This window comes from Patella vulgata, chromosome 3, assembly GCF_932274485.2.
Source record: "Patella vulgata chromosome 3, xgPatVulg1.2, whole genome shotgun sequence".
In the NCBI taxonomy this organism is placed as follows: domain Eukaryota; kingdom Metazoa; phylum Mollusca; class Gastropoda; family Patellidae; genus Patella; species Patella vulgata.
In genome coordinates, this window is record NC_065881.2 from 57,297,876 (window position 1) to 57,311,350 (window position 13,475).

At 32.9% G+C, this 13,475-nt stretch overlaps 1 protein-coding gene across 3 annotated transcripts in view; it reads right to left on the reverse strand.

The window, feature by feature from the left end:
- The window catches only part of LOC126814623 (uncharacterized), a 60,184-nt gene that overhangs the window by 14,916 nt on the left and 31,793 nt on the right, over window positions 1-13,475 (reverse strand). For 2 of the 3 annotated variants that reach the window (XM_050539899.2, XM_050539897.2), the window contains exons 2-3: window positions 6,312-6,436; window positions 1,287-1,543 (exon numbers count right to left, since the gene is read on the reverse strand). In XM_050539899.2, the coding sequence (XP_050395856.1) occupies window positions 1,287-1,543; window positions 6,312-6,411 (357 nt within the window). In that variant the 5' untranslated portion in view covers window positions 6,412-6,436. Of the gene's footprint in view, window positions 1-1,286; window positions 1,544-6,311; window positions 6,437-11,779; window positions 12,085-13,475 lie in introns of those variants that run through there. The other variant, XM_050539898.2, reaches the window with a different exon arrangement.

Sequence of the window (13,475 nt, forward strand, 5' to 3'; positions counted from 1 at the left end):
TGCTAGATATCAATATTTAGTTGTAAATTACAATTCTACATATTTTGTTAAGAATCACAGTGATTCCAAAAACAAATTCACGGCCATCAAGATAATTCAGATGTTGGATTTTTTAATTGATAACATCTTTGTTGAATTTGGAGGGGAAATATATCAGCAAGTGGTTGGCATCCGCATGGGCACCAACTGTGCACCTTTGCTTGCTGATCTGTTTCTCTATTCGTACGAAGCCGATTACATACAGACGCTCGTAAAAACTAATAAACGATCAGTCAGACTTTTTAATTTCACTTATCGATATATCGATGACGTTTTATCACTTAATAATCCTAAATTTAGTGATTATGTACAGTTCATATATCCTGATGAGCTCGAAATTAAAAACACCACTGACAGTGACAATTACGCTTCCTACTTGGATCTGCGTCTCGATTTTGACAATTGCCATAAACTGAGTGTTAAATTGTACGATAAACGTGATGACATTGACTTTCCGATTGTTAACTTTCCATTTATTAGTAGTAACATTCAAATATCACCAGCTTATGGAGTGTTTGTGTCTCAGCTAATTCGTTACGTGAGAGCTTGTTCCTTTTATTCTGATTTTTTAAGTAGATCGAGGCATTTGTCATCTAAGCTTCAACTACAAGGATACTTGCGCACTAAACTTATTAAAACCTTTAAAAAGTTTTATGGCCGTCATATTGGTTTGATTGGTAAATATAACGTGTCTCTCTCAGCTATTATTCTACATATATTTAATTGACACGTATTATACGTGACGTATACTATTACTATCTCCCTGATAATGTCTACTACATTGTTAACACAGTTCATCGCGTGCATTTTGCATACCGATAGTTCATTGGCCAATCACGCTATTTTACCGACATTTCGCCTAATAGTTTGGATGCAGGTGTGGCGCCAGGCAGGGTAAGCTTACTCTTCCGGACACCTGTTACCACTGTTTGTCGTGTATTTTGTACACGAGGAGCAGTTCATTTGCTGATAACACTATTTTGCTTTAATACACTATTTTGCCTATAATGTTTTTTAGGACTTTGAATTCTGTCTTATGGTTTGGATTGTTCGTACTTGGTTTTATTTTATTTAAAGTCAATCAGATATTAACTTCAGCCTCTATAGCATTCACAAGCAATTATGGACGCTGGACCGACAGATGGGGGCAACGACAATATACGACCACATTTCAAAGTGGGCATATAAAAATGAAATTATTGTATTCATTCTACAATTATTCTACTATTCATAGTCACTAAACATACCTGTCCCATATCATCTCTGCATTCTTTGCACCTGCCACCATCTTGTGCTGCATTGTAAGCATAGCACCCACTAAACGATATGGCATCATCCCAGGTTAATTGTTTTAGGAGATCAGCATCATACCATGAACAAACTCTCCACCCTGCAGCACAAACAGTGCTGCCATTCCTTATGTGACCTGTCCAATTCCCATCACAAGCTGCCAAATCACTGAAACCAGATAAAGCTGAATGCTTCCCATTAGCACAGCCTGATCCTAAAAAAATATATACGTTTTCAAATAAATACAAATGATTGTGTTGGCTTGAACACTTTGTGTACCATATTTTACCATTTGTATAAGTCATTTCGTCAGAATGTTATAATAACTGAGTAAGAAAAATCATCACAAATGTGTACCTTTTTGGTCAATGAACCAATTACTCAAAAATTTGTGATTATTATTATTATTATTATTATTAAAACAGCATATTTATAGTGCACCCTTTCATATAACATGTTCAGGGGCACTTTACAAAGTGACAATGTAATCATAAATAAACAACAAGATTATGGACTTATTAACAATTGTATACAGAGTCAGTTAAAAGCCTGATTAAATAAATGTGTTTTAAGTAAGTAATAAAATCTTAAAATCAATTCGATATTTAACAGGTAACAGGTAAATTATATAAAACAGGAGTTATGTGGTCACATTTCGTAGTTAAAGTAACAAGTCCAGCTGCAGTATTCTGTACATTTTGTAATTCATCTATATGCTTTAAAGGTAAATCATACCTGGCTGTCGATTGGGGAACCCTTACATTTTTGTCCTGTATACGCTTCGTGGGTCTTTTTCAGGGAATCCAGTATTTTTCTAGTAAGATTGGATATCTCTACTTTCCATATATATGAAAATTGCTATACTTTTATTGGAAATAACTACCAGATAAATACTTTTCTGGGAACCTATCTTTAAGTTAGAGTCTGTAATTTTTAAAAACATTAGGATCCAGTGCAGACTTTTTAATTAAAGGGGTTACATAAACTTGTTTGAAAACGTTTGGAATAGTAGAGAATGATATACAAGAATTAATAATATTGTTCATACAAACAGTTATCATCTAGATGGGCCTTTATCTGAGAAGCAATACATTTCTCCAATATTTTAGAAATAAAACTTAAGTTAGAGACAAGTCTGTAATTTTTAAAAACATTAGGTTCCAGTGTAGACTTTTTAATTAAAGGGGTAACATAAGCTAGTTTGAAAATGTTGGGAATAGTAGAGGATGATATACAAGAATTAACAAGCCAACAGTGAGGCTGATGTCCCCCGCCGAAATAGGAAAATAATTAGAGGACACATATAAATTTATCACAAATTATCTTTTACAAAGTATTGAACAATCAAACAGTATATCTTTACTTATAGTCTAAGCATACAATGTTTTTGATGGAATAATTATAGCATATTAAGGGGAAAACATGCTCTATGCCTACAGATCTAGAGTTTGGTTGTATCAACGGGTCTATTTTCCATCTTGCTGCAAGTTGTGCAAAGTTCACTGTTTTCTTTCTGTCATTAAATGTCAATTCATTATTGCATACTACATATTTAATTAATTTATAATAGTTTCTTTTTCAATTTGTTTTTTCTGCTTACCATAAGCGGAACGGACAGACAGACAAACAGACAGACGGACGAACCCATTTTAATAGTTCCCTGCTTTCTTCGAAAGGCGGGGGACAATCAAAGTAGGAGAGTTATTGTTTTCCAAAGTCTCGACCAATCAAATTGCGTATCGCTCTGCTTACCCTGAGCAGAAAATGCTCATTATCAAACTTAGTCAAGGTATTACTGTAATGAAACTATACACCAAGTTTCATCAATCTCACTTAATTAGAACTAAAGTTATCGTGTCCCAAAGCATCAACCAATCAAATTGCTTATCTCTGCTTACCCTAAGCGGAAAATGCTCATCTTCGAACTCCATCAAGACATTGACCTAATCAACACATACACCAAGTTTGAACATTCTAGCTCAATTAGGAAGAGAGTTATCGTGCCCCAAAGTATCAACCAATCAAATTGCTTATCTCTGCTTACCCTAAGCGGAAAATGCTCATCTTCAAACTCCATCAAGGCATTGACCTAATCAACACATACACCAAGTTTGAACATTCTAGCTCAATTAGGAAGAGAGTTATCGTGCCCCAAAGTATCAAGCAATCAAATTGCTTATCTCTGCTTACCCTAAGCGGAAAATGCTCATCTTCGGACTCCATCAAGGCATTGACCTAATAAACACATACACCAAGTTTGAACATTCTAGCTCAATTAAAAGTTATCGTGTCCCAAAGCATCAACCAATCAAATTGCTTATCTCTGCTTACCCTAAGCGGAAAATGCTCATCTTCGAACTCCATCAAGGCATTGACCTAATCAACACATACACCAAGTTTGAACATTCTAGCCCAATTAGGAAGAGAGTTATCGTGTCCCAAAGCATCAACCAATCAAATTGCTTATCTCTGCTTACCCTAAGCGGAAAATGCTCATCTTCGAACTCCATCAAGGCATTGACCTAATAAACACATACACCAAGTTTGAACATTCTAGCTCAATTAGGAAGAAAGTTATTGTGTCCCAAAAAGTGTGACGGACAGACAGACGGACAGACAGAAGGACAGACAGACGGACAGACAGACAGACAGACAGACAGACAGACAGACAGACAGACGGACGAACCCATTTTAATAGTCCCCTGCTTTCTTCGAAAGGCGGGGGACAATAATATTGGTAAAAACTGGAATAACTTGGTCTAGACAGTCCTGAAGAACAGGAGTCGGAACAGGATCTAATGAACAAGATTTAGGAGCAGACGATTTAATTAGCTTTAAAACAAAAGATTCACTAACCAAGTTAAAATTTTCTAATTAAACAGAATTTTCTAACTTATCAAAGTCAAGAGCGTTAAAGTCAATAGTTTTATTTAAATCATCAAAGTTCAGTGTCATAATCAAATCAGTAAATCACATTTTTTTTTGTAATTTAAAGCAATGAAGATAATTTTACTGTTAAGTTTCACGGCAAAACTGTTCTAAAAACTGTAGCCATAATGTTTAGGGTCACTTTTTGTAGATGGGTTCTTAATTAGCAAAAAATCAAAAATGTTAACTGATTCATCAGCAAGTATTGATACATTTTTTTATATTTACTGAATGAAATGAACAGAATCATCTCAGATTAACTCATAGATTCTTAATAGATTTTATCTAGCAGGCCTGCTCATCTGAACAATTTACGCTCAGACAAGCATCATAAAAAGAAGGTAATAACAAGCCCTAGTATTCAAGTAATTGGTCAGTTATTGCTCACTCTTGATTAAATCTGATCTCTATCTGTTTTAAACAAGTTAATAAAACCTTTCTGTCTGTAGTTATCTGATCAATATTCCATCAAAAGTCAGGTGAAATTGATCTTACTTATATACTTAAATGAACAGGACACATTGACTTATTTAACCTGGGCTTATCATACACATTGGGGGTCTTCCGGACTGCGGCCCGCTAATCTCTATTTAAAAAAAACTTAATTATGTCTTTAGCCAGTTATTTTCACAATTCAATGATCTTAAGAATCATTTCATGCTTCAGATATATTCTACCTTAGATCTACGATTCACTGACACAATGGAGGCAAAGTGATTTTATTGTGAGTAAAAGGCCACATCCTGAGACAAGACACACACTTAAGTACAATAATATTTATCTTTTCCTTACAGCAATTAATCATTATAACTGGCTTTTCATATTCTAAAGATATGACATCCATGTCTTTAATGATTAGACAAGCAGAACAATTTTGTCTACCTACATAACCTTACAATAACCCTGAAGAAAAATTACTAATACAGACAGAATTTTTATTTGGTTATAGTTAAATATCAAATTTTAAAAAATCTACTTATGGTTTCTGAAAAGATTCATTAACAAAAGTTTAAAAATAAATGGATCATACATGGAGCTACACATCTTCAAAAAAGATTATTTTTTGCTGAGCTGACTCATCTTCGCAGTCAGAATAGGTCGGCTTCAGGTAGCTTTGGGCATGGCATGCACATTTTATTGCTTTTGGTGGAAAAGAGTGGTTTCTTGCCTACTTAACTATTACCTCTGACCGTCAAAGTCATATTTATAAATCTCGTTTGGCAATTTGGTTAAAATGCAAATCCATATTTTGTTTCGATTTTTTGCCCTGTGGGTTTTTCAGGGAATCTAGTATACCGAATTTGCCATACTTTTATTGGAACCCTATACCTACTTTTGTAAGAATATATTTTTAAGGTTTTGAGTGGTTGATCTATTGAACATTTATAATATAATAATGGTTCCCCCTTGTCAGTGATGCAGGATGGAGGGCCTGACAAGGACAGCTGTCTATTCATTTGGATGGTACGAAAAATGAGGTCCTATGTACACATTGTTGTGCACGTAAAAGATCCCTTGGCGGTTGGAATTCAATGTAAGAGTAGGCTGTAGTGTCGCTGTATGGGCAAAATTTCCCTCATAGCACACTATGGCGTATGCCCGTCTTCATTAGCCCATTTCGGAGCAGAACAGTAGGACGTTAAACCCCATTTCATTTCATTTCATTTTATAATATAATAAAATTTTTGAAGCTTTAAATATTACATTTGGGTAATGTCATTAAAAATTCTAGAAATTTTTTTTTTTACATGCATACAAAGTTCAAAAAGGATTAGGATGATTTTTTCTTAGCCCCACTTGGCATAACATTTACTTTATATACCGGTTCAGACTAAAAGTCACAGGATACAAAATGTTTGGACGGAAAACTTAGGTTTTTGTCCTGCTCAGTCCCAAAACATGGCTGCAACAAGATCTGATACCCACATCCTATATTTCTAAATATCTACATATTTATGCTAAACTAACCAATGTTTCTAAAAAACAGAAATAAAGACAAACTTTGAAATGCAATAGTTTTAGACTGTTACAATATTATTATGTATTTTGTCTACCTGCTCTGATTTTTCCAAATATATTCAGAAAGATCAAGACTGTTACCACGGTTAATATTCCTGGCTTCCATTGGTCATTTCTACCCGACCTCACCATCATGTGGCCACCATTGTTTCATTTACTTCTAAAAAATAAACAAATGAGTAAAAACCTCTTTACGTGAATTTCAAATGAGAAATAAGTATAATTTTTCACCGGAAATTTCTAATATTGTCTTCAGGTAACCTCTGTCTAATTCACAAATAATCTGATTTCTTATCCACCCAAAATTAGCATACATGTCTAAAGAATTTTAATTCAAAGACAACAGGAATGAAAATGTCCACCATTAAATAGTTTTCTTTATAAGCAATGTTCTTAATTCAACATCAGATGTCACCCGAGTCATGAAGTGACAAAGAATGAACAGAAGTAATTAGATAAAACTTGTGTTTAAATTTGTAATACTGACTACCATTATGTTTAATTCATGACTCTATAGCACTCTAGATGAACATGATGAATAATTTTTATATACTGTTGACTAAAAACTAGTGGGTGTATATATTTTTTTTTAAAAAAAAGAAAGAATGTTATGCAAGTGTAGGTAAAGTATGTACATTGTAACACCTATGAATAGAACCTTTTTCTACCAAATACACATTTTATGTTTTAGTTTATATTTCCACTTCAATGCATGTACCTATAAAATTAGGCCATTTATGTTTTATTAATTGTTTTACAGACTTTTAATGTTAAAATTGTAATATAAAACTTACTTGTAGAACTAAAAATAGTAAGATAATCCTGATTTAAATATTTACATGTATAATTCAAGGTCATCGAAAAAAGGATAAAATGGATAATCAAGACAAAATCAAGTAGTATGACTGACTATTTTAATTCTATTTTTAAATTTTAAGATCAATTTAAGATGTAGAAGATTATATCTAAAAAGTAAAAGAAAAATTTCAATAAATATTTTTATTCTAATTCAGATGTATTTGTGGGTTTGTAAAACAATTAATAAATAGTAATCAGCCTTATGTGAGGAACAAAATTGTATACTTGGGAACTGCTTGTCATGTTCATCCATTATATATCATATTTCATATAAGTGGAATAATCTACAAACAAAAATATCACATCTATCACTTAATTGACAATAAACTCCATTAGAGAAGCAGTCTTGACAAGTTATCGCATAAAATATTTAAAACCATACTAGAGTGTAACATTCTCTCCTGTATATGATGCCTGAAGGAATTATCTTAAAAAGGTGTAAACAAAATGGCAACCTGCTGTTTTACATGAAATTCACAAGAACGGTGTAAGAAAAAATGTTTTTGCATGTGTATAAAAAATTGGCCAGTATTATATCTGATTTCCATCCTGTTAAAGAAAAGAGCTTAAAAATCCAATCATGGATTTGGGTCTGCCTCATATTCCCAGCCACTAAAAAAAGATTTTAATCAATTTAGACACTGATGGGTCAGACAGAAAGCAGCAGAAACTACCATATATCACAAAAGTATAATCATACATAATATCTAACACAAACTAGACGCCTTGTCACACAGTCTTTTTATGGTAGCAGCCATCAAACTATGTTTGTCATATCTATACAGCTCCCTCCATGCTGACTAGCAACTGACAGTTGAACTAGGTTCTAATCTTGTTTGAGAGTAAAATCATGTTTTTTCCGTCAGTTCTATCATTACCTGACATCTCATATTTGAAATATTCTTGGCTATACAGTTAAAGAATTTATGTATTTTTCAAATAACTGAAGGATTTTTATCTTGATTTAAGTCAAAATAAAATTATCAGTTTCCTAACACTAATAAATAAGGAAGGAAGAACTGCTTTAAAGGTGGATACCCCACTACAAAATTAAGAATTGATTTAATGTACCACTTTGGTAGGGTATGGAAAGGGAGAAAAAAATATTTGATGATTTTGTTGTTGTAGATGTTTTTAAGAGCAATCCTTTCTAGAATTAAAAATATTGTATAAGAGTCAAATTAAGGATGTTGTCCCTAGACTCAAACCCAAAATAAATAGATGACACATTAACTAATTGCACCTTCATCTTTTTGTAAAAAATCGAACATTCAAACAGCTTACCTATATCGAGCCTAAGCAGAAAACACTTATGATAAAACTTCTGTTAAGGTTTTGATGTAGTGAAACTATACACCAGGGATGATGTGGGGCTAAAAAAACAGATCAACCAAGAATCAAATAATCAAAAGCTTTGCCAATCCAGCTAGTCACCAAAACCAGTGCCGCTCTTATACGATTACTGATTACGAGCACAGGGCAACAGACCACCATCCACAAACGAAGACAGCGCCATCTATTCTAATTGAGATCGCAGACCGGCGCTGATAAGCTCCTGATCTCCGCCGCTGGAACCCAGGCCAGAGAAGATAGACCTCAGACCGGCGCAAACCCTCACCACCGAATATCATCTTGAATAATTTTATGGTTGAAATTGTCAGTATGACTGAAAAAAAACCTGAACCAATGGCACAATATGAGGCCTCGTATGTCGTACAGCGTCACCCCATCCCTGCTATTCACCTAGTTTCATCACTGTCCCTCAATTACAATCAAAGTTATTGTGTATATTGTCCAATCAAATTATTTATCTCTGCTTAGCCTCAATTGAAAAGTCACCTCAGGAAAATAACACCAATTTTGAACAGCCTTAATCAAGTCTTCATCAATCAAATCACTTATTGCTACTCAGACTATGCAAAAAATGTTCATCAGTGAACTAAGTCAAGACACTGATGTAATAAAACTATACCCGCACCCAACCCAATTAGAATCAAAGTTTTCATGTTCCAAAGTATCAACCAATCAAATTGTTTATCTCTGCCTAGCCTTAGTGGAAAATGTTCACCTAATAAAATCTACACCAAGTTTGAACATTATAATCAATTAGAAGAAAGGTTAATTTGTTTGAAAGTTTTGACCAATCAAATTTCAATCTATTGAAAATGCTCATCTTGGAAGGTAGGGTACTGATATAATGAAACTATATTCCAATATAGCTTATCGCTCTACTTAACCTGAGCAGAAAATGCTCATTATCTAACTTAGTCAAGGTGATGATGTAAAGAAAATGCACACCAAGTTTCATCACTCCCACTTAATTATTAGATTCAAAGTTTAGTTTCTCTCAAAAGTACTGATCAACAAAATTGTTTCTCTCTGCTTAGGCTAAGCAGAAAATGTTCATCATTGAACTCAGTCAAGGCCTAATAAACAATAAACCAAGATTTAACAGTATAGCTCAATCAGAGGCAGAGTTATTGTGTCCTAAAAATTTAAACAACACACACTGTGTCTACAAATGCACTTATATATATGGTACATTGAACACATTCGGATATAAAAGTTCTGTTGAATAATTCCCCTGTAGACCAGTGGAATTCCACTACATACAAGTGGCAATCAGGCGGCACCCACTTAATGATGTTTTCTCTCTACCATCGTGATCATAAACTGAAAGGGGGTCACAGTGGCTAAGTGGGTAAGATGCTGGCTCACTAGCCTGGAGGTCGGGTGTTCGATCCCTGCATTGACCAAAAAAGTTCATCCAGATTTTTCCGCATGGTTCCACCTTGTCAGTGATGCATGACGGAGGGCCTGACAAGGACAGTTGTCTAGTCTTTTGGATGGGATGGAAAACCGAACTCCCGTCTACACTTTGCCGTGCACGTAAAAGATCCCTTGACAGTTGGAATTCGATATAAGAGTAGGCCGTAGTGCCGCTGTCCGGGCAAAATTTCCCTCATAGCACACTGTATGGCGTATGCCCGTCTTCATTGGCCCTGTTCGGAGCAGAACAGTAGGACGTTAAACCCCATTTCATTTCATAAACTGAAAATGTTTTTGGTGCTATTTGCACTAGTTAGAAAAGGTCCTTCAGTCATTCTAAATATTCAGAATCATGCCCTGTTAAACAGTTTTGCTGAAGGACCATTTTACCATTTGATATCAATTATTGTTCTCAATTTATTTCATTTCTGAAGTACCGGTACATAAATATTACTATTTTTGTTAAGTTAAAGTATAGCACATAACTCCAGGGATATGGAAATCAGAGTTATTCTATATATTTATATCTATATCAGGAGTAGGTTACTTGTATGTTTAATTATGACACTATTTAATTTATTGGTTAAAACCAATAAATTAAATCCAATTTCATCCCTTGTATGACAGTTTTTATTTGATAACTTGTTATTACTGATAGGATGTCATATTACCATCTTGAGTCTAGACTAAAGAGATATGGCAGATTTGATAAGAGGAAAAATGAATTTTAAATAGACTTGCAACAAAGGTAAAGTATATACTGAGGCGTGAAATTTATCTACATTATAAACACTATAAACTAAGCAGTGTATTTATATAGGAGACAGTATTATTTTTTATCAATATAATTTTATATATTATAATATCAATGTATTCATTCATTGTCTGGTTTTGAACCACTCCACCTGGATTTTCTTTTCCATACTATTAAAGGGACAATGACAATAAATATATGCTGACAAAAGCCATGTAATTTTTGTAAGAATTTTATATATTCTATTCTTGGAATTGGAACTTCAATTAGAAATAAAGATATTCCATCTCTTTTTGTCTGCAATACCATTATTTAGATACACACATTATGTCATTTTTTTTTTTTTACTGGTGCATCCGTATGCTTTTGTAACATTTTGTTTTACCATAGCATTTATCAAGATTCAAGATATATTTTTATTGGGTAATAACAAATATCAAAAGCATTGTCAAAATACATTTACCGGTAAACAAAAGTATCATTGTTTAACAACTAAAATTTTGGACATGTTCTTTTAATTCAATGAGATATGAGAAAAAAGGAAGATAATTATGTTTAGATTAATCACTAGAGCATTACAGAGGACATTAATTCATTATAAAGAAAGTATACATCATGCAAACAATATGTTGTATGTGAGCAAACGAAATATGGGATGGGAAGGTTGAGGGTAGTCCATTCTCAACAAAATCTAATGGTACACTTAGATTAAAGACTAGACACATTGGCTTGATTGAATTTATACGTTAGAATTGTGGTTACCATGATATATTTGTTTAGTCTCAATACTCCTTTGAGCACATACCAATCACACATTGATGCCTTCAATAGAAAATTAAACTGATTCGTGTACAACAAAATATAAAAGGTAAATTGACATGTCCCTCTTTTTAATGACGAGCAAATGTGAAAAACTGCAATTTCAAAAGTAAATTGAGTCAATTACGACTTAATGAATACATAGAACTATTTGGTGTCAAACAACACATTAAAAGAAGGTGTAAGAAAAACTGTATCCTCCTTTACTATTTAGTTATACTTACTTATGTCTACATATAATTCACACAATATCATGTTACATGTAACACTATTTTAATATTATTAAATATTTAAATACACCACCTTAACTTTATTTTAGGAACTTCTCATTAATGGATAGATATTCCCTTTCTTGATGATAGTTTAATTTTCAATGCCACACTAAGTCATCCACAATTGAATATCATATCCTGGAGATCTTTCATACAATATAATTAAGTTTGTTCCACTATCACACCTTTTAAAACTTAATCCCAGCTGCTTAATAAAATCATCACTTCTCCTTTTTCAGCCTGCGGTATCTTAGCAGATCTCAACACAAACTGAAACTCATTCTACAATGCACAAACAATCACAGCTACAGCAGACACCCTCCCTCCTACAATCTACCAATTATAATTTGAATAGAAGTAAATTGTGATAAACAGAAAATCTTTCTGCCCTATTTCTCCCTAAAGCTACACACCATACAGACAGCTCAAATTTCACACTTTTCACTCATTCAGTCTAAAATGAACACAGACCATTCATAAAATAATAAATTCATTTCTATGCTAGACTTTGCTAGGATTCCAAGAAATTAAAATCATACCATGTTTACTTATTTCCATAATAAATTCTACATTTATCATAAAATGAGAAAAAAAACCTACAATTTAAATCGATTAGGGAGGATTGAATTTTTGATTTTATAAAAACACATTTTACCTTGTTAACTGTAACCTTTTTAGTAGCAAAGTAGGTATTAAACCCCATTTGATTTCATTTCAGACCTTTTTGAATGGTGATATAATACCTTAAATCCGACATACTTTGAAAGATACTAACTCTATGTCGAGTTTCTCATAATGTACCAAATCTTTTATTATAATCAATTTATAAATAATGAATAGATCAACATATATTAGCTGATATTCCAAGCCCATTCCACCAATATTTAAAATTTCAACATATTTTGTATATGTACATAAATATATAAATATTATAATTTGAGTGTAAATTGTATACTATAGAGATCCCGTTTTATAAATTTGAATGTTCAAGCATATCAGGTATACTGTATAATTTACTACATTTTTTGTTTGTGACTCAAAAATTTCGTTGTGATGAATTACCTTAATCTAAATAAAGGCAAATCCTCATCTAAATTCATTCTATTGTTAGTGTTATTCCACCCTAGTTAACTGTTCATACAATATCACTGATGTATCATGTTCTACAATATCCACAGGCTTTACACCTTTAGTCAAAAAACAGATTTGGTTACCTTTAATATCAGAATATTATTGTTCACTATTTTTTAAATTAATTTCTATGAAAACTTTCACTGTAAAATAAAAGAATTAATTTTTGTGCACCTGCATTTGTTGGCACTTAAAACAGATTTTCATTTTAACAGTACTCTATGTGGAAGTGCCAAAACACGTGCCCACAGCAGCTAATGTGTCAGTGCAGTCAACAAGGGTTGTTGTATATTTATTCTTATTTAGGTAATCGGAGCATTAACAATTTCATACAGATTGGATGACAACGTTAAAAAGGTTCACAAGATTCAACCATATGAAACACGGGCCACAACTCTAGAAGTTATATATGGAAATTGCTGAAATTCAATAGGCTTCTTCATTTTGGTAATCTAAATAATGGATATAAATTTCATACAGATTGGACGTTAGAGTGTTGACAAAGTTCAATAAAGTGAAACAAAGGCCATAACTCTAGAAGTCATATATGAAAATTGCTGTAATTCAATAGGATTCTTCGTTTTACTAATCTAAAT